This window comes from Tachysurus fulvidraco, chromosome 23, assembly GCF_022655615.1.
Source record: "Tachysurus fulvidraco isolate hzauxx_2018 chromosome 23, HZAU_PFXX_2.0, whole genome shotgun sequence".
In the NCBI taxonomy this organism is placed as follows: domain Eukaryota; kingdom Metazoa; phylum Chordata; class Actinopteri; order Siluriformes; family Bagridae; genus Tachysurus; species Tachysurus fulvidraco.
The window spans coordinates 3,694,796-3,716,798 of NC_062540.1; the positions used below are offsets into that span (position 1 = coordinate 3,694,796).

At 44.7% G+C, this 22,003-nt stretch overlaps 2 protein-coding genes across 7 annotated transcripts in view; one reads left to right on the forward strand and one right to left on the reverse strand.

Moving 5' to 3' along the window:
* Positions 1-253: 253 nt before the first annotated feature.
* On the forward strand, positions 254-13,833 carry hipk1a (homeodomain interacting protein kinase 1a). 6 transcript variants are annotated; one of them, XM_027144966.2, is made up of 17 exons: positions 254-511; positions 1,493-2,208; positions 2,530-2,903; positions 3,176-3,299; positions 3,472-3,591; positions 3,687-3,773; positions 3,965-4,146; positions 4,467-4,617; positions 4,838-5,045; positions 5,224-5,345; positions 6,778-6,912; positions 8,350-8,507; positions 8,645-8,800; positions 8,999-9,139; positions 9,340-9,536; positions 9,628-9,758; positions 12,130-13,833. In XM_027144966.2, the coding sequence occupies exons 2-17, from the start codon at positions 1,495-1,497 to the stop codon at positions 12,541-12,543; spliced, it is 3,414 nt and encodes a 1,137-aa protein (XP_027000767.2). In that variant the 5' UTR covers positions 254-511; positions 1,493-1,494; the 3' UTR covers positions 12,544-13,833. The 6 variants fall into 6 exon arrangements, with proteins under 6 accessions (XP_027000767.2, XP_027000768.2, XP_027000769.2 ...); XM_027144967.2 differs by having other exon boundaries at positions 5,227-5,345; XM_027144968.2 differs by having other exon boundaries at positions 4,841-5,045.
* A 3,611-nt stretch (positions 13,834-17,444) lies between these two features.
* Positions 17,445-22,003, reverse strand: part of marchf9 (membrane-associated ring finger (C3HC4) 9) — a 16,238-nt gene continuing 11,679 nt past the window's right edge. Inside the window, exons 2-4 of the mRNA XM_027144738.2 lie at positions 20,805-20,960; positions 19,901-20,093; positions 17,445-18,567 (exon numbers count right to left, since the gene is read on the reverse strand). Coding sequence (XP_027000539.1) covers positions 18,233-18,567; positions 19,901-20,093; positions 20,805-20,960 — 684 coding nt within the window. The 3' untranslated portion in view covers positions 17,445-18,232. The remainder of the gene's footprint in view (positions 18,568-19,900; positions 20,094-20,804; positions 20,961-22,003) is intronic.

The window sequence follows — 22,003 nt, forward strand, 5'->3', positions numbered from 1 at the left end:
ATTATACTGATGATAATGATGATGATAACAATAATAATAACAATAAGAAGAAGAATTCCCAAATCAGAGGCATTGATACTTTCAGGGTTAAATAACTGAATTAAAAAAAAAAAGATTGAGCTCTTCCCCAAAGAAGGAAATTACAGCAAGCACCATGAACCGTAAGCACAGGGCTGTGTGTCAAACCGCATATTAGCCCACTAAGTAGGTGGCGTGCTGATGTGTAGTCGTTCACTATTTAGGCTCCCTACTTAGTGCAGTGAAGGGTGGTTTGGGCGCGGCCCCTGAGGCGCTTACTGCTGTTTTAAGAGGCTACGTAGTGCAGGTTTACGGTGTGAAAACATGCATCCGTGGCCGTGTTTACGCAGGAAAAATGCAGCTCTACTGTGTGAGGCATCTAATAAAGTCACAGGAGAGAGATTTTGCGGATAATAACGTTTTTATCGATTCGTTTTGCGCAATGAGGCCTAACAGGGCGAAGAGTCGGGCTTGAGGAATTCACCGTAATCAGGTGAGATGAAGATAAATAGCTAGGTGAATAATTAATTAGCTTCATTAGCTCATGTTAGCTGTTATTTGTGATGCTGAAATTGTTAAGGAAATGATTGTTTACGCTGCGGTACGCGTGACATTAGCCGTGTTCGCTAACTAGCTTAATTGCTAACTCCTTAATGCTAGCTGTGGGGAAATATATAACGTTTCGGCGTGTATAACACTCCCAGGATGTTATTCCCGTTCATACGTGTGTCACATATTTGTTTGGAGATAATAAAATAATATTATATTGTATTTGTATTGTTTTGTATTGTTTTTGATGCTTGCTAACTTAGCTAAACACAACGACGTGGCGGATTTAAATGGTCGCTATGACGACGAGCGGTGGGGGGGGGGGGTAATTAAAATATAGAATATTTGTTGTCAATAAATTAGTTTTTAATAAATTGTCCTTGAAATCAAGTCATTGTTATTATTCTGTTGTCTCCAGAAAAAAAAAGAGAGAGAGAGAGAGATGGTTGTCATGGCAACGAGGCAGCCTTTTTTTCCCCCCTGTGCTTTTGGTTTTGTGTAAAATATTATTTTATTAGTATTTTTAGTTTAGTATAATTATCTATCTATCTATCTATCTATCTATCTATCTATCTATCTATCTATCTATCTATTTATTTCCTATCTGGTAACAGTATGAAATCTCGTGTGTGTGTGTGAGAGGGAGGGAGAGCGAGCGCGCGCGCGCGCATCCAGACAGGACTGAAGTCTATTGCACACAGACTGTGATGGATGTAGATGGGTGTATATGTTGTAATGAAGGTCCTGAACATGCTTGTCGACTGCTGTCGGTCTATGACAATATGCATTAAGGTGTGTTTGCTTCTGTGGATAATATTCTGACCTCAAATCCAGTCTCTCCCGTGACCTTTGGGTTGATGTTCAGGATTGTGTCTGTGTTTTGTATCAATGATGTCGATGTTTCTCATCAGCTCTGTTTCTTTAGATATGGCCTCTCAGCTTCAGGCATTCTCCTCCCCTTCGGTTTCCTCCAGCGGCCTTTCTCGCTCCAAGAAGCTCAAGCTGGAGAAGCCTGCATGGGATGGTGAGAATAATTACAATCTGCAGAGCCCTAGACAAGCCAGTGCATCCTCACCCTCAGCTCCGGATTTCAACTCCAACTATGGCTCTAACAGCCGTGGCTTTCCTTCCTCCAATGGCACCCGTGAGCACACGGTTGTACGCGCTGCCGACAGCACTGGCAGCGTCCCTGGACCGTCCTCCTCCTCCTCTTCTTCCTCCTCTTCTTCCTCATCGTCGTCAAGCCACCGGGGTAAAGGCGGTTACCAAAAACAGAGCGGTGTGAAAAGGAAGAGCGAAGAGGTGGAGAGCAGCGACAGTGTGCAGATCCTGGAAGAACTCTCGGCCCCGGTGCTGTCCAACCGGGCTGGTGGAGCAGGTGGAGGAGGCACCACTACAGCACAATCCATCACTCATTCCACCTCCACAGCCAAGAGCAGCAACTCGCACAGTGAGGGCGACTACCAGCTGGTGCAGCACGAGATCCTCTGCTCTGTCTCCAACAGCTACGAGGTGCTGGAGTTCCTTGGCCGCGGCACCTTCGGCCAGGTCGCCAAGTGCTGGAAGCGTGGCACCAACGAGATCGTGGCCATCAAGATTCTCAAAAACCACCCGTCTTACGCTCGACAGGGTCAAATTGAGGTGAAGCGTAACTTTTTCTTTACGTTTCTCTTTAAATTGAACCGAAACTCACATTTTACAACTTGCGTTTTGATGACGTTTAGTCATCATAATGATTCACCTATAGACGTGTCTGCGGTCCTGCTTTATTGAAAATGCATCTTGAAGATGTAAATTGCGTATGATGTGCATTTGATTTTCAGAAGGAGTTTCACAAACAAGGTGCTATTCAATGCCATCAAAATATCTATAGTAACAAACTTTATGTCTAGTCACAGTACTAAAGATTAAATCGCACACAAATATTTTAAAAATATGTTTCAACCCCGTCTTTCTCCATAGGTGAGCATTCTGAGCCGGTTATCTACAGAGAATGCTGACGAGTTCAACTTTGTGCGCTCGTACGAGTGCTTTCAGCACAAGAACCACACGTGCCTGGTGTTTGAGATGCTGGAGCAAAACCTGTACGACTTCTTAAAGCACAGCAAGTTCAGCCCGCTGATGCTGAAGTGCATCCGGCCCGTTCTGCAGCAGGTGGCCACCGCACTGATGAAGCTCAAGAGTCTGGGCCTGATCCACGCCGACCTCAAACCGGAGAACATCATGCTGGTGGACCCCATCAGGCAGCCTTACAGGGTGAAGGTGATCGACTTCGGCTCGGCCAGTCACGTCTCAAAGGCTGTGTGTTCCACCTACCTGCAGTCCAGATACTACAGGTGAGTGAACACACACACACACACACACACACACACCAATATATGTGCTCACTGCATAGGACACAAGATAACAATGTCATTTGAAATACCACCACAAACAAAATTCTAAGTCCATGCTGGAAAATAATCATTTGCAAATAACATTTAATTTAGTGTGCAAAAGTTTGTTTACTTTTCATTATATTAAAAAAATGTGTTTAGAGCATTAAGCCATTCAACATGCAATTATTATGAAATTTTATTTTACTATTTTTTTTTTTTTTTTTCCTCAGAGCTCCTGAGATCATTCTGGGTCTGCCGTTCTGCGAGGCCATCGATATGTGGTCTCTGGGCTGCGTCATTGCTGAACTCTTCCTCGGCTGGCCACTTTATCCCGGAGCCTCTGAATACGACCAGGTCAGCACACAGCAATCACGGACGTGCCTTATGTGTTAACACGGATGTGTTAACATTCAACACGAGACACAAGTTGTCTGAAAGCCTGCGTTATCACCTACGTGATGTTTCAGATAACACAATCCATCCAAAACGATAGAGAATAATTCACTTCCCTGTTGTACCGGTGCAGATCCGTTACATCTCGCAGACACAAGGCCTACCAGCCGAGTACCTCCTGAGCGCGGGAACGAAGACCAGCCGATTCTTCCACAGAGGACCAGATGCCAGCTACCCCCTGTGGAGGCTCAAGGTCTTTCAGTTGCCACTTTTTATTTTATCATGAACACGCAACGGACGTTAATCCTAAAGTTAAACGTTGTGGGTTTATTTACTTTATTTCTTTAGACGCCAACAGAACACGAGTCAGAGCTTGGCGTCAAGTCCAAAGAGGCTCGGAAATACATCTTCAACTGTCTTGACGACATGATGCAGGTAACTGTGTGTGTGTGGTTTGGTTTTTTTTTATTTATTTATTTATTTATTTATTTATTTATTTATTTATTATGATTTTTGAAGAAAATGCAGAATAAACTCATTTGCTACAGTTGAAGAGATGAAGGTGTGAAACAGGGCTCTCTACTGATCCGAACTACAACACACACATTTGTGTCTCTGGCCTGCAGGTTAATATGACTAATCTAGAAGGCACAGACATTTTGGCAGAGAAGGCTGACAGGCGGGAGTTTATTGACTTGCTAAAGAAGATGCTCGCTCTTGACGCAGATAAAAGGATTACCCCGATGAAGACCCTTAACCACCCGTTTGTAACCATGACTCATCTTCTGCACTTTCCCCACAGCGCACAGTAAGCCGCATCAGCCATGGCACTGTATAAAACCATTCTAAGTAGGATATGAAAGTGCTGGGTTTTTTTTTTCTTCTTTATATCCGCAATAAACTCCAGGTTTTCATGTTTTGAAGCCAGTGACTTTACCGAAGTGACACTCAATAGTAAAAGTCTGCTAAAAAAAAAAAAAAGATCTGAAATATTCATAAAAGTTACACCTGAACCCTTGTGTGTTTGTTTTTATAGACATACGTACGTACGTGTGTGTGTGTGTGTTTATAAGAGAGTGGGGTTTTTTTTAATTCATTTTTTTTATTTATTTCTTTGTCTTTACACAGTGTTAAGTCCTGTTTCCAGAATATGGAGATCTGTAAACGCCGATGCACCGCCTTCGACAACAACAAGAACCTCTTTAGCAACAGCAGCGCGCCGAGCGCGGCCACCAACCTCACTGTGACCTTCAGCAGCCAGCTCAGTCAGCACAGTCAGGTGGGCAACTTTTAATGAGTACTCGAGCGCTCTTTTATCCGAGGCTGTGCTGAGGTCGTGGGTCACGTGGTCATGTGACCACACTTGTATTAGTAGAAAGTAATTCGACACGTATGAGCAGCAGCCTGTTCCGACGCATGACCTTTCATATATTGTAACAACCAGATCACTTTCATTTGGAGCGCCACACCCATGACGTGTGCTCTTATCTGTCTTTTAGCAGATGGCGCCCTCTGGTGGTCAGTCTCTGTCTCTGAGCAGCAACGTTCCTCTGCTTAACTACCAGCCGGATCTGTACCAGCAGGCCACCATCAACATCCCGGGTCTGACACAGCAGAGCGTCCCACTGCAGACCAGACACACACAACTGTGCACTCAGACTGAACCCTTCCAGCAGACCCTCATCGTCTGCCCCCCCACTATACAAGGTCCCGCGTCTACTAATACACACACACACACACACATGCACACGCCACATTCACATCTAATGAGAATATTATCTCAGGATTTAAAATGGGAAACTAAGCACTGTTTAAAACTAATTACTGCTCATTCCTGTGCTTTTCCTGCTTGGGAGTGATTGTAAATTCAGGCTCTTTATTCCAGCAGGGCTCCAGACCTCCAGTAAACACTCGGGATATCCAGTGCGCATGGACAACTCTGTCCCCATGGTCCCCCAAAACCAATCCGCTCAGTCCTTGCACATCCAGCCCAGCATGCTGACGCAGGTAACGCTGTGTGTGTGTGTGTCTGTGTGTCTGTGCGTGTTTCTCTCTCGGTGTCTCACTGTATGTATGTGTGTGTGTCTCTCTCTCTTTCTGTGTGTATCTCTTTCTGTGTCTCACTGTGTCTGTGTGCTTCTCTCTCTGTTTCACTGTATGTCTGAGTCTCTCTCTGTGTCTCTGTCTTACTGTGTGTCTCTCTCTTTGTCTCACTGTGTGTCTCTCTCTCGGTGTCTGTGTGTCTTTCGCTCGCTCTCTGCCTCTCTCTGTGTCTGTGTGCCTCTCTCTGTGTCTGTGTGCCTCTCTCTGTGTCTGTGTGCCTCTCTCTGTGTCTGTGTGCCTCTCTGTGTCTCTCTCTTTCTGTGTGTGTCTCTCTTTGTCTCACTGTGTGTGTCTCTCTCGGTGTCTGTGTGTCTCTCTCTGTGTCTCTCTCTCTCACTGTGTGTCTCTCTCTCTTTGTCTCACTGTGTGTGTGTCTCTCTCTCACTTTCTCTCTCTATGTCTCTGTGTGTCTGTGTGCCTCTCTCTCTCACTTTCTTGTGCTCTCTGTGTGTGTGTGTGTGTGTGTGTGTGTGAGTCTCTAGAGAGTCCTGGTACCTGGATTTAGTTTTGTCTTTTGCTTTTCTGTGCATACATCATGTTCACATTATACAGTTCGTGTACGTGTGTGTTAATTATTTTTGAGTAAATTGTCAGATTGTAATTTCTCATTACACGGATTTATATTTTATAAAGTTTTTGTACATTTTCTTCTCCCCTACACTATTTGCATGGAATTAGTTTTTACACAATGAAGAGGGGAAAGGTTAGCGTTTCCAGGTGCCCTGATCTTTATCTTCATCCAGGTTCCTTTGGAATGGTTTCTTCTGTCATTCTAGAAACCTGTATTTTATTATTACGAGCCGAGGTTGTCCTTTAAATAAGCAGCGTGTCTTTTTAAATGCTTATAAATTCTACACAAATGCCAAAGGAAGGAAAAGGTTTGCTCACGCAGCACACGGCTCATTTTACATCTGCATACGCCACAGTATCACGCTACTCCTTTTCTATAAATATATTCACTATCTAGTAACGTGATCGTGTCTCCAGATGTTCCACACACATCTGGGTTTGCAGGAAAAGGAAGCTGGTAGAAACTCCCCTCATCCTATTTTTAATTCCCAGCCATCAGGATACAAGAGTTTCCTTCCCAGAGGAGGTGATTTTAATTCCAGAGGCCATGCAGAGAAAGGAGCGCCGACCAAAGCGTGCTTTTGTTCTTAACTATCAGCATCACAGCCGTTTAACTAATAATTACTTTCCCTCTTCCCCAAACCTCTCTCTTCTGGCTCGCGATGGCGTCTGATGGAACAATGTGACGATTCACACACTCCTGGCCCATACGGTGTGTTCTAACCTCCTTTTAAACCCCTATTCCTTCCTTACACTCCTCCTGCAGGGCTCCTGCACACCACTGATGGTCGCTGCCCTACACCCCCCTGCAGCAGGAGCGCCCCCTCTGTACCCACTGCCCCTGGCATTGAGTCGTTTGTCTACGATAGCCGGGCACCTGGAGCCGAGCACAGCCATGCTGGTAAAGCCGTGCCACGGCTCCCTCACGGCCCCCTTCTGTTCTAAAACCCGTTCTCTCCTCCGTCAACCCCTCCTTCCATCCGTCTCCTCTCCTTCTCAACCCCCCTGTCCAGCTCGCCCGAGGGGTAGCAGATACAGCATGATGGGACGCATGTGGCTTCACCCAGCCTGCACTTCTACTGCTTGCAGCTAGCAGCGTCGGCTCACAGTCCCCACACACACACACACACACACACACACACACACACACACACACACACACACACACACACACACACACACACACACACACACACACACACACACATCCCCTTCTGTTACTTTAGTGGTTCCGATTGTTCCACACGAAAGAGTAAACTCCTCCTCGACTATTATTACCTGAAATCTCACAACAGAATATTTTGTGCATGATACCAGCGCTGCTATGGAAACGTGGTGTTGTGACGGTGAGCCGTATAAAGAGCGAGGGGAATAAAATAAAATAAAATAAAAGAGAAGAATTTAAGTGTATTTAAGTCCGAGGTTCTCGTGTTCCAGGTCGCTGCAAATCAAAATCAATTAAATCAGCTGTTTCAGCAGAGGAACAGATGGTGCAATATGTTTGTCTGGTGAAGTTCTTTTGTCTAAATACACCTACACCGTACCCTGAAGTTCAGTAAAAACAGATTTACACACACTCCGACAGGATGCTATTGAATTTAATACCGGTTTTGAACATCGCGCGACTTTGAGGAATAACGAACAGCGCCGTCATGTCGACTGCGACGGATCTCGGAAGTGGAGCCTGTCGGACAGAACCGAGGGGAAGAACTTCGCTGACACATTTTCTAACATATAATTTGTTCATTTTCAGGTTAAAGATTTCATTTTGTTGCACCAGTTCCCATGTAGCTAGCATGACCTTAACCTCTGTGCCTCTTACTTTGCTGGGATCTTTCAATGTCAAGGGTTTTTAATCCTTTTATTCCAAAACCGGATGATGTGGCTAAACAAGACTCTTCTCTCACCTTCTCATCCTCTGCTTTAGTTTTCATAGCAGCAGCAGCCACAGACCTACCAAGGGTGCAGAAGAACACCTTAAACCTGTTAGGGACATGTTCAGAACTGTTGTGTGTGATATTTTTATTTTTTTTTATTGGATGACTTTAACATGACTTCTCAGTGGCTGATTTAACACCGAGCAGATTTTTGCCATGGCTCTGACCCGACCTCTTCAGTGCACTGTTTTCCCCCCTAAAGCTGTAGATCTCTGCATGGTTTCCTAGGAGCTTGTTGGAGATGCTTTCACTGCCTGACCATCTCAAATATCTGTGTCGCATGTGCTCGTCGTACTACGTATCTGTCGGTCAACAGACGTCCTAAATTTTCCATGTCACAAAAAACAAACATCTAAAACCCGAGTAATAATTGGTTACTTGTGTTTGTTTTATGTTTTTAGCAAGGCTGGCCTGCAGGCACACAGCAGATCCTTATCCCGTCGGCATGGCAACAGATGCCAGGCATGGCCATCCATGGCACCGGTCAGCCCGTCATTGCTGAATCTCCAGTCGGCTCTCTTTTGGCTGATGGCTCGAGCCAGTCCAGTGCCACCTGGAGGTCAGCTCCAGTCTCTCAGCACCCACATTAGAAAAGCCCCACAGACCTTAAGTTTAAGTGTATTTAAAGTGAGCGCAGTTTATTCCTGCGTCATTACGTCACCGCTTGTGTTCAGTGCTGTTTCTGTGCTCCGTCAGAGGGCGGCACGGTGGCCAGTGTGACGGCACACAGCAGGACGCCACACAGGGATGTCACGTGACCTCACAGACTCTCAACACCGGCACAGCCAACAGTCGAGCACAGCAGAGCAGGGTCAAGAGACCAAAGGGTCGCGTTGCAGAAAGCAGAGCTAGGTAACGTCTTATAATCCATATAATCCGAATGTGGTTGTTTTTGTTTGTGCCATTTGTTGCATGGGATCTAAAAGAAATCTGTCTGACAACATGGATGACACCAAACGATTCCGAAGCATGAGTTCTTCTGCTAGAATTATGGAATCGTCTCCTTTCTGTTAATGTTTCTCATTAATATTTAGCTGTGTGTTCTCGCAGGCCCGTGTCCTCTACACTGCACACCAGTGGTGACCCTTCGCAACCGATCGTCATCTCGGACACACCCAGTCCGGCCGTCAGCATCATCACCATTCCCAGTGACACAGAAGACGAAGATGACACCAAAGTCCCGCCCACTAGGTGATTGGCATTTACTGCACTGCTTTATAACTGTGGTGCAATCTGCAGCCTTAAGTTTCAGTCCATAAGTTTTCCTTGGAATGCTTCGTCTTTGTCATTTTTCCAGGTTGAAAATAACTCGATTTAGAAACAATAAAATTCTAGCAAATGTCGTCAAACCGCCGATTAATAATTTGAGACGATCCGTTATGGTGTTTCAGCTGCAGCGCAAACCAGCGTGCGAACGTGATCAGCTGCGTGACCGTTCACGACTCTCAGGACTCCGACTCGTCTACCTGCAGCCCTCTCACTCCTAAACGCTTGCCCAACTCGACCGACAGCAGCGGACAAGGCTCCAAGTCTCTGGCTGTAGTTATGCCCTCGCTGAAGATTCAGCCATGGGAGGGGGTGACCAGTGGTGAATCACTGCACAGTATAATCCCTATAATACCCCCCCCCCCCCCCTGTCCTTTATGTTCTCATGGCTTTGGTTTGTTTGTTGGTTTCAGAGCAAAGCAGCACAACAGCCACAAAATCGAAGAAGACTTCAGCGTCGCATTCCTCTCGCTCAGGATTGTCCGGCAGTGAGCGGAATCCCAGATCAGTGACCACCAAATCACAGCCTCTCAACCTGAGCCAGGTAGCCGCACCGCCGCTCTGCTGGAAATCACACGCTCCTGCACAAACCCCCGGGGCAACAGCAGAGCTTTCCTTACATTGGGCCTCATTGCCAACGTAATAGTAAAGTTGCGGGAAAAAGTAAAAGCAAAGCAATTTTTCTGCTGAATTTTAGATTTTTTTTCATGCTTGTATGCGTATGTTGATCAGCCGGGTTGCCAGAAATGAGTATACTACTCCAATAGCTCTATTTCCACTACCTTCTGTATTCAGCTATTTTACTCCAACACGCACACATACACACACACACACATACTCAACTCTGTGCTGTTCAGTTCTCTCTCTCTCTGTCTTTCTCTCTCTTTCTCTCTCTGTGTCTTCCTGTTTATCTCTCTCTTTCTCTCTCTCTCTCTCTCTCTCTCTCTCTCTCTCTCTGTGTCTTACTGTTTCTCTCTCTTTCTCTTTCTCTCTGTGTCTTCCTGTTTCTCTCTCTCTCTGTGTGTCTTCCTGTTTCTCTCTCTCTCTCTCTCTCTCTCTCTCTCTCTCTCTGTGTCTTCCTGTTTCTCTCTCTCTCTCTCTCTGTGTCTTCCTGTTTCTCTCTCTCTATCTCTCATCTCTCTCTCTCTCTCTCACTCCCCCCCCCCCCCACACACACACATCTCCCCCCTCTTTATCATTATGCTCATTGAAACTCCAAACCCACTTTATCAGAATCCCACACAGATCCTTCCCACTCACTTTTCCCGGCTCTGCCCTCCATTCATAAATCGCCCCTCGCTCGCCTTCCCAACACCTCTCACGTGCGTCTACCGTGACTGCCAAGTTTACACACAGATGTGAACATGATATGATGAATCTCAGGTAAAGCCCAAATAAAAAGAAGGTGGCAGTGACACTTCTCTGTCAGTCAGAATATTTAATAACAACAACAACAAAAATCTTCCAGCTAAGACACACTTCCTCAGCATTTACACAGACGTCGCTTTCCTATTTGAATGATTTTGATTTATTTGCTTTGTTTATTTTTTTCTTTTCTTTAACTAATGCCAATAATATATTTATATATATATATATATATATATATATATATATATATATATATTTTTTTTTTTTTTTTTTAAAAGGCAGCGATCAAGGTGGGTTTTATGATTTAAAGTCGATCATGTTGATGTTTATTAGTCTTCTTACGTGCAGGTTTACACGCACACAGGACAAAGAGTAAGATATGACGGTTTCTCCAACTTTCTAGAGATCCACGAATACAGAATTCCTTTCGGAAACATTCATACGTATGATTTATGAATCGTCGGGTTTTAAAAACGAGGCCCTGAGACCAATCCAGAGTACAAAAGCAACTAACGTATTTGCTGTAAAATTATACTTGTTGCCAGACTGCCGCATGAAGCTTCTGGGCTCGGCTGCGACAGTGATAAGGAAATCTCATCTCTCTGTATAAGAGATTTCGACCAGTCAAATATTAAACACTGACGTTCCTTCTAACGAAGACAACCGGGTAGACGTCCCGTCGGACGCACGGCAGAAACGCCGGCGTAAAGTAGGCCGGCGATACGAGCCGCAGCTCAGACGTTCGGTTCGGTCTGTTGCTCGGGATCTTGTTTGTTTTGATACCCAAAAGAGCACATGGAACAGTCTGCATGCTTGTATTTATTTATTTATTTATTTTGTTTTGTTTTTGTTCTCGTTGCTTTTTATAGCTTGTTTTTGGAAGATCATGTTCTAGTCAGTGGAGAACGCTTTTGTAACGGAGCGATGATGTAATATTAAGCATGGAACTCGGCTTGTGTAATCTGTAGCCACTGCCGCGTGTTTTATCAGACGCTTGTAGACCCGAGCACCGAGACACACTAGATAGTTAAAGCTAGTAAACAGGGAACGTAGTGTAGATGTGGTGTAGCTTTTAGCATCAGTACACGTTTAGAAGACCTTGTGTACGCTGTGGTTTGCACCGAAAGGGAAAGTTCCAACAACACAACAATGGCATGCTAGCGAATTGTAAAACGTCTCCGCCTCAAAGACGCACTGTTTGTATTTCCGTCTATTCGTCTATACACAGATGCTTTTTCTAGATAAACCGTTACTCACCCAAGCTGTGTAATGATGTCGACGTGTCCGTGCTGAAAATAGTCCAGTTTAATACCTCTTCACTGAGTGTACTACGGTTCCTCGTCTGATCAATGAAGCCGCTACGACGTGCATACCGACAAAGAGTTATGTAACATTATGCAAAGCTTTTCTCCAAACATAAACCTTCCTCAGCCTTGCTGTGCCAAGAAGCACATCGATTGCAGCCCTCAGCACTTTTTTGGAGAGTAGACATTATGTAGCCCATATAGTTCAGAGAAAGTCTCATCATCTGTGTCTTTCTGCTGCAGGTCCAGCAGCCCGTGATGTCCTCTCACGACAGGTCAGGGGGCGGATCCCTGAGACGTCAACCCACTTATCCTCCGGCAGGTCCGCCGCACTCCTACAGGCTGCACGAGGCCTCGCTTTTTAGCTCCGCCCCAAACCTGTACGCCTACCCTGCCTCGGCCGCCCTGGCCTCAGTTTCGCAGGCTGTGGATCAGCTGCACAACTCCACCGGCTCTTCGTCCTCTTCCTCCACGTCCTCGTCTATCAGGCACACGCGTGCCACCGGGCCTTACTCTGCCTCTCTGAGTCTGCTGCAGAAGAGCAGCGCTATGGGGCTGATGGGCCAATCAGCTGCCTCGCACTGCCAACAGCAGCAGCTCCCTGGGCAGCCGTACCCTCTCAGCCAGAGGAAACTCAACCAGTACCCGTACCTGTGAGACACCTGACCACACAGCAGTTCTGTTTTACGTAGTAACGTGTATTTTTTAATGCGCCTTAAGTTCATCCATGGAGTTAAATCAGATCGTCTTATCGGTTTACATTTGATCAAAATGTAACGGAAGGTGTGACTGTATAAAACCGTCCTTTAGCACTATCTATCTGTGGTGTTTAAAACACGCTCTCATTTTAATCCTCCTGCTCTCATCGAACTATAAGATATCAACATTAACCCTACTTGGACGGGATTAGTTTCTCTGGGCGAGTTTGGACCGAAATACGTTTTATATAAAATAGCGTTCGGGTTATCGGATCGTTTACAGTCATGTTTGTTTGTCAGCTTTCGATGTCGGACGTTCCGAGTAAAAAAAAAAAAAAAAAGAATCGTCCCATGATCTCGTGCAAGACGTGAATGAACAGCGTCATGCTTCTGGGTCAGTTTTATCTGGGAACGCACTAGTTGACTAAAAAAAAAATGAAGACAGCAATGCAAAAAAATAAATAAATAAATAAAACACAAGAAGCGGTAAACTCGCTTCTCTAAACGTAAACTAATCCCATCCAAATAGGATGTTTAAACTTTATCGTATTTTATTCCTTTGCTCTGTTTTTACTGCCTTTGTGTAATAATCATTACTTTACTGTTTATTTACAGGTGCCTTCGCCTATATTAGCACTTACCTTTTAATGTTTCCGTGTGTTCACGTTGGTTTTTATGTCCGTGTGTGTGTGTGTGTGTGTGTGTGTGTGTGTGTGTGTGTGTGTGTGTGTGTGTTAATGGATATATCGTGCCGACAGTTGCATGTTTATGTAGAGTCGTAGGCGCTACATAGTCAAACGTTTTTAGGCTGCATCAGCAAATGTACGAGAGAGTTAAGATGATGATGATGATGATGATGATGTATCGAAGGCTGGTGTTGTGTAAAGTGGTGGTGTGCAGTCAGTTCTGTAGATAGCACTTAGAAACTGTTAACATGGATGTATGTGCTCATGAACTTGTGCCTAGCGTGTGTGTGTGTGTGTGTGTGTGTGTGTGTGTGTGTGTGTGTGTGTGAGAGAGAGAGAATCCGAGTCACAGAGCTAAGCCTGCTTTTCACAAGCTTCTTATCAGTGGACATTTTGCTCTAACTAGAAGATCGTGAATCGCTGCTTTTAGGCCGGTGGTTTAGAATAAAACAATTGTGCAATTGTGAATGTTTTTACTCTTCTATCAGAATGTGGAGTGTAAAGTAGATCAAAATACTGATAAATATACATATCGTATATGCACAATAAACATTTTCAGTGTACGTCGTTGGTCTCGTCTCTAATAAGAACAAAGCGTTACAGTATTCATCTGCTGTTGGTGTAAAAACATTTAAAGCTCTGTAACTGCCATCATGTAGAACTTCTACTCTCTGTAAGATGTTTAAGGGTTATTTTATTTTAAATTTACTGTAGCTTAATCGTCACCGACCCCCCGAACGCAACAGAAGCGTCCTGAGCGGCGTTCGGAGAGCAATTCCCTCACGCTGTTCTTCACACAGCAAACAGCCGGGAGACAGAAGACCAGACAGAAGTGTAGTTTGGGTTTAAATCACACGCACAGATGTGTGATGAGGTTTTCTGAAGCACACAAACCTTGGGTAGTTTTTAAATAGCCTATTTTTGGATAATTATTACAGTAGTTAATCATTTATCTGCAAAACAAGGGAGTTGATGCAAATGATCCTAGCTTAACAATTTGACTTCTAATCCTTTGTCAGATGTAATTTAATTTACGCTTCGTGCCTTAAACTAGAAGGCCACATGGCGTGTACACCGAGGACTGTGTAGATGTTGATGAAGGAGACCTGCCTGTTCACACGATCGCCTTCACCTGAGACTGACTGCTCATCCATCCAGCTGGAGTTCTACTGTATCTAACCGCTTATATAGCAGGTTTGCCTCACACCTCCAGGGTTGGGGGTTCGATTCCCGCCTCCTCCTTGTGTGTGTGGAGTTTGCATGTTCTCCCTGTGCCTCGGGGGTTTCCTCCGGGTACTCCGGTTTCCTCCCCCGGTCCAAAGACATGCCTGGTAGGTTGATTGGCATCTCTGGAAAATTGTCCGTAGTGTGTGTGTGAATGAGAGTGTGTGTGTGTGAGTGAATGAGAGTGTGTGTGTGCCCTGTGATGGGTTGGCACTCCGTCCAGGGTGTATCCTGCCTCGATGCCCGATGACGCCTGAGATAGGCACAGGCTCCCCGTGACCCGAGGTAGTTCGGATAAGCGGTAGAAAATGAATGAATAATTGAATGAATGAATATTATCCATCATCACACCATAGAGAATTAGTCCAGTTCTAGTCTCATGATGTCTCTGCTCTGTAATCTGTAAACTACAGAGATTAAAGGTGTAAACGATGCGATAGAAACCCGGGTCGAAAGGTTTTGGATTGAGAGACAGTCACACAAACTATTCTACATCCTGGTGATGAGTCTGGAGACTGCAGTGGTTCCTGGGATCGTTCTCACATCCTTGTGTTTTCTCTGCTCGTGTTGACTCAGTGAAGCTCTGTTACTCACTTGATTCCCTGCAGAATCTAATCTAATCTAATCGTGTCTGATCCTCAGATCGTCCTAATACTGATCTCAGCATGACTTATCGAGCTAACGGTAAAGTAAGATCGCTCTCTCGGTGTAATATGCGCTTTATAATGAATATTAATTCCGACCCCTCAGGACAACTGTACACTGTCCAAAATAACCCAGACGAGTCGTCCGTGCTTGATTTAACGTCTGTCCAGAAGATGAGTCCGACTCTTAAATACATCGCTCCGTTCGCTGGTTTCACGAGAAGGCCGTGGTGTCGCCTGGGACCACGTTAATGACACCGGATTGGACTAGAAAGCTATTATAGAGCTCATTATGGCTGCAAATGAGAGCAGTTTACTAAAAGCAATCAGAAAGTAGAACAGGCTCAGAGTCACTGGGGTGCGTTCGCATGGATGTGACCTCTACATCCTGTCATCCCAAATGGAAGAACGTAAGTTTTGTTATTTTTTATTTTGTTTATTCTATTTTCCGACTCATTTATTCTTTTAAAATGTATGTACAAGGTTCCGTTCCCTCTGGTCTAAATGTGCTAGCAGAGACAAAGAGCTCGGTTTAATATATTCAGGTGGTGTGCGTGTGAGGGCGCGTGTGAGGGCGCGTGTGAGGGCGCGTGTGAGGGCGCGTGTGTGTGTGAGTGAGTGTGTGAGTGAGTGTGTGTGTGAGTGAGAGTGAGTGTGTGTGTGTGTGTGAAGACCTACTTATTCAGGAAACACTTCAACTAGCACTTCTTTCCTTATCTTTTGCATTTAAAAAAAACAACAAAAAAACTTTGACACTTTTTCATTGTAACTTTGAACAAATGTTTTAAACTCGTGGTATCTTAAGTATGTAACCTAGTGAGCAGCATTAATGTATTCAGTGTTAGAGATTTAATCACTTATGTACGTCGCTCTGGATAAGGGCGTCTGCCACATGCTGTAAATGTAAATGTGAGTGTGCGAGTGTGTGTGTCTGTGTGTGTGTGTGTGTGTGTGTGTGAGAGAGTGTGGGGATTCGGTCTGGGCCGAATGTTAAAACACCTGACCATCACTGCCATGTTTTTTCCCGTACCAGATGTAGTCTCTCTTTACCTTTAGCTTCACTTCCCAGAGAAAGCTTTTTACTAGAGTACGGAGCGTAACTGTGGGGTCGGACCCTGAGATCGGACCCCGATGTCGAGCGAGGAGAAGGGATTCAGTCATTCTAAAGCATTAGTGATTTCCTCCCAGTTGTGTTCCTAAGATTCCCCATGACCCTGAATGAATGAATGAATGAATGTAGATTATTTGTGGAACTAATCACACAACAGCACCATCGCTTGGATCGGTGGTAAGAAAAATACACCGGATGATAAACGGAAGCGAAGAAGGTGAAGCTGGAGCTGACTTTTTAATTTATTTATGTTTGTTTGTTTGTTTGTTTGTTTATTGTCTAGTTTTTGGTTTTCCATCTGCGCTGACATTTTTGCAGCGTATTATCAGACGTTAGATGGGACATGTCCGATCTTATCCGCAACACACGAGTGATGATGCAGGTGTTCATTAAAAATCAAGAAGGAGCCCGATCTGATTACCACCTGTTTAATCGGTCAGCTGTGACCTTCAGTAGACTCGGGTGTGGTTCCTACTGGTTTGGAACGAAACCCTGCACCAGCACCAGGTATTTTTCCAGATAAGATTAAGACCTTTGTCTTAAAGTTATTCGTCTTTACTGTTGCTTCAGGATTTCTCATTAGTGTTTGAAATCATCCGGATTTCTGGGTCTATTTGTTAAAAGCGCCAGAAATTCCCTTGAAGCCCCCCTGCACCTTCGGGGTTCCACCGCTTTCCCTGCCGAGATGAACCCATGCTATAACACACACAGCTAATATGTAAAGATATATATGCATGTATGTAATAGTCTAGAAATCTCATTTCTCAATCTAATTTACCTTCAAGGATTCATTTGTTAAAGGAAAGTTTTTGCCCCCTGCTGAAAGCTTAATACCTTCCAATTATTCATTCATTCATTCATTCATCTTCTACCGCTTATCCGAACTTCTCGAGCCTGTGCCTATCTCAGGCGTCATCTGGCATCGAGGCAGGATACACCCTGGACGGAGTGCCAACCCATCGCAGGGCACACACACACACACTCATTCACACACACACACACACACTACGGACAATTTTCCAGAGATGCCAATCAACCTACCATGCATGTCTTTGAACCGGGGGAGGAAACCGGAGTACCCGGAGGAAACCCCCGAGGCACGGAGAGAACATGCAAACTCCACACACACAAGGCAGAGGCGGGAATCGAACCCAGACCCTGGAGGTGTGAGGCCGTATTAATGCTCACGTGTTCATACGGTACAGTTATTTCTCTCACACACACCTGATGAATAGCAGTGTTTATTAAAACAAGCACCATTCGAAATGAAAACAGATTCATCATATCCTCATGACGAGGAGGCACAAAACTTTACCCTCATGCAAAGTTCACTGCAAAATGTACAGGTATCTTTATTGCAGAGAAAAATCCAATCCTTTAAATATGAATGTACTTAACACGCTCTATAATCCCTTTGTTTCCCTTATTGCACCCGACCCTTCGTGATATTCTTCTTAAATGTACTTATTGGTATATGTAAAGAATTCTTTGCTCCCTGGTTGTTGTGCCTTTGTCACCGTTTGGTTATGGTTAGTTTTTATGTTTATTTTATTTATTTATTTATTTATTTTTCTCTTGCTCAATTTAAGCTTCGGTAAACATCACTGTCGTTTTTTTTGGGTTTTTTTGTTTTTTTTTTAAGCCGTTATATCCGGTACAGCAGCGTCCGTCCATAAAACCACACGCCCTTACAAATCGAAACATAGTAAAAACCATAGTGGTATAAAACGACACCAGAGAGGAGACGAAATAAAAATGCGCTTGTGTGACAGTTCTCTTTCTTGTGTGTTTCTTTTTTATGTACCGTGTGATACCGATGTTCCTTTTCGGCACGTTAAAATTCTCATTTATGACAAGTGCGTGTTTCGCTCGGCTCGGGAACCGAGAGCGAGACGTCATCTGATGAGTCACGACACAGCTGCTGCTCAGTACGAGTCTTTGCACACTGTGTCTCAGCAGCTCAGCGCGAGTGCACCCCCAGCCTCATACAGTCGTGACCCTCATGACTACCTCGCGGTTGGAGTTGGAGGCGAGGCGTGCCTCACTGGGCCTGATCTGACTCAGGATGTGCAGAATGGTGTAGCCGCAGTGGTGATTGAGGATAGTCCTGAGCCTCCGAATGCGCCGATTCCTCCTGCTGCCACTGCCCAGGCCGTGAGGATTGGAGCGCGAGCCACGTGCCGTCGCCTTACTGCTCGAGCTAATCGGCTCCCCCAGGTCCTTGGCCTTTTCATAGTTCAATACTTTCCACTGCTGATTGACAGCTTGCCAGCGCTTAAAGATCCGGTACACTGATGAACCCTCGTGGATGATGAGGCCTGTAGGAAACATGGATTAACAAGGATCCAGATGTGGGAAATTTCACACTCGTTTGAATTCTTTAATATTTAATCGTATTAATTTATGCCTCTGAAGTAACCTTATAAAAATGTGTCATGTTTCAGGGGGATAAAAAAACAACTGATGGATGGATGGATTGACAGACTCGCTGATGGATGGGTGGATGGTCAGACTGGCATGACTGGATGGATGGATAGATGGATGGCTAGATTGACAGACACTTATGGGTGGATAGACAGATTGGATGGATGGATTAGATGGATGGTAAAGGATATATAAATTGATGGATGGATTGACAGACACACTGTTGCATGGCTGGGTGGGTGGTCAGACTGGCAGGAATAGATAGGACTGGATGGATGGATGGATGGACTGACAGGAATGGATGGATGGATGGATAGATGGATGGCTAGATTGACAGACACTTATGGGTGGATTGACAGATTAGATGGATGGTAAAGGATAGATAAATTGATGGATGGATTGACAGACACACTGTTAGATGGATGGATGGATGGATGGATGGATCTACAACTATTTAATTCAGTCCATAAGAACCCTACACACATTTCATTGTGGTTAATTCTGTAGATTTTGTAGTATAGAATTTTCCTGATAAATTCTACATTAACTACAGAATTTGCGCTACAGAGGCTTCTTCCCCTTCCTGCTAGTTTGGTTGTTAATAACTGAAACCATTCCACAGATTCAGACAGAAATCTAAAGCTGCGTCTCAGTCAGTCGATGGACATTTTATTCTGCAGCTCTTGTTTCACTCTCAGCCACATACCGAGACGGATCGAGTACGACCTCGGGAGTCGACTGAAAGCGTCTCTGCCCAGTACGAGTTTTTAATCAGAGTGACTAAATAAAAACACTTGCGACATGAAATGTTTTCTAGCTACAGACACGATTATTAGGTGGATTCGGTTTAAATCCCTTTAGTAAAAATCTTCTGCTTTAAACTACGCTCGGTGAATTATTTACTAAAGGCAGTATATCAGGACGGTCTCTTCAGAGCGGATCTGATCGCTAACGTGAGTCAGTAATATCATTTGGAATCACAGGCAATTCACGTAATAACTAGTTATTTTGCTCCCTGGGAATTTATTTATTTATTTATTTATTTATTTATTTGTAAAATGACTCGCAACATGAGTCACAGCCTCTTTCAGCCGACCTAAAGAACCTCGTGCTGAAGCACCGGATGCTAATGGCTATGTAAATGTCCAGTGGCCACAGTAATGAACACAGTAAAGGTCAGTCAGCGGGTCGGCGTGTGTTTAATTATATCAACGCTAATCTGCTCACCTATGCACACGATGTCCATGAAGCCGTACATGCCGTAGCAGATCTGGAAGAGCAGGTCCTGCCGCTGCCACTTGGCCGAAGGGCTGAGCGACGACCACACCAGCCACGAGATGCTGGCGATGAGGAAGAGCGAGCCGAGGATGATGGCGGCGATCTGTACCTTCTCGATCACGGTCAGAGAGATGGCCTGCCACTGAAACGCAAAATCCACACGACGACAGTTCATCCCACTGAATATACATGAGCCGTGTATCATTAGTCATGTGATTAGTCGTGTGTCATTAGTCATGTGATTAGCCGTGTGTCATTAGTCATGTGATTACTGATGACTTGTTAACTTGACAAAACAGAAAAGCTTCCTTTCAGGTGTCTCCTGTATCACGACATGTCTAAATTCGTGGAGCTCGGGCTTTAAATCAAAGCACAGGTTCGTTCAAAGACGCTTGAAGGGAAATACATCAGAGCTGAAGGTTCATGAGCAGATTTAATATTGTAGTTAGTAAAATGTCATTATTATTATTATTATTATTATTATTATTATTATTAGTATTATTATTATTATTATTAATAGAATAGCAGGTAATCCGTGTGTGTTGGTATGTAACAAGAGGTTTTAATGCAGTTTATAGTATAAATGTGCAAAGTTGTGGGTGGTGCAGTGCTAAATAATGACTCATTTTCCTAATTGTTCTACTCTGAGCTGCTGCCACTATTCCAGCAACGAAAACACGCCGTTATTGACGTCCCCTTGGTCTGTTTTACTCAGGAATCCATTATGGACAACGTGACTCATAGTTCATGTGGCCATGAAACCAAAGTGTGTTTCAAAAAAGTTAAAAGTGTCAGAATGCTTATGGATGATGTATGGTGGATGCAGGAGGTAGAGGACCTTCTGTTCTCTTACCTGTAGGGGATTTTTGGTGCTAATGGCCAGCACTTGGTATTTGAAGTAGCAAAGCTCGCAGCTCCAGGAGCCTCTCTCACTGATCCAGCGGATGAGACACGGCTGATGGGTGCAGCGCACTGAGCCGTCACAGCGGCAGGGACTCAACAGCTCACCCTGATGGACACATGATCACAACAACACCACATGTTATACATTCATTTATTCATTCATATTTTACCGCTTATCTGAACTACCTCGGGTCACGGGGAGCCTGTGCCTATCTCAGGGGGCATCGAGGCAGGATACACCCTGGATGGAGTGCCAACCCATCACAGGGCACACACACACTCATTCACTCACACACACACACACACACTACGGACAATTTTCCAGAGATGCCAATCAACCTACCATGCATGTCTTTGGACCGGGGGAGGAAACCGGAGTACCCGGAGGAAACCCCCGAGGCACGGAGAGAACATGCGAACTCCACACACACACACACACACACACAAGGTGGAGGCGGGAATCGAACCCCCAACCCTGGAGGTGTGAGCGAACGTGCTAAGCCACCGTGCCCCCCGCATGTTATACATCATGGGCCTAATTGTCTTAAACACTCATCAGACACCTGGATTAAATACCTGTATTTATTTTTAAATCTTTAATGCAGATATTATTCTTATGGCCTTACTATAATAATTGCAGCAGATATGATGAGTTTATTAGAACTGCTGATCACCCAAATGTCAGCTGTAATGATAATAAATCTGGATAATCAGATGCACACACTGCAGATCCGTCGTTCAGACGTAACAGAGCATGTCCTGAAACAGCAGCAGGTACAGTGTGAGCTACAGCCAGTGGTTTTGCACCCAGCCGTGAGTCGCTGTTGCCAGACATTAAGCCAGTCACAATACAAGAGCATCATATTAGGAAATAAGAGAGTCACTAGATATAGAGATAATATCTAAAAGTTGATAACGATGTACGTTACAAACCTACTGCGATACTGATCCACTCTGTATCGAGGGTTTCATTGTAGTCGCACAGATAAGACGGTGCAATTCAATCAGAAAGAAAAAGCTTGGGCTACACTTAGGGTAGTGGACCATGGGTTACATTCAGCGACTGGCTTTTACCACAAAATTTGGGGAAAGTTGTATTAAGAGACATGCATTCAGAGCTTAGATGTGTTTTTGTCTTCCCATTCAGAA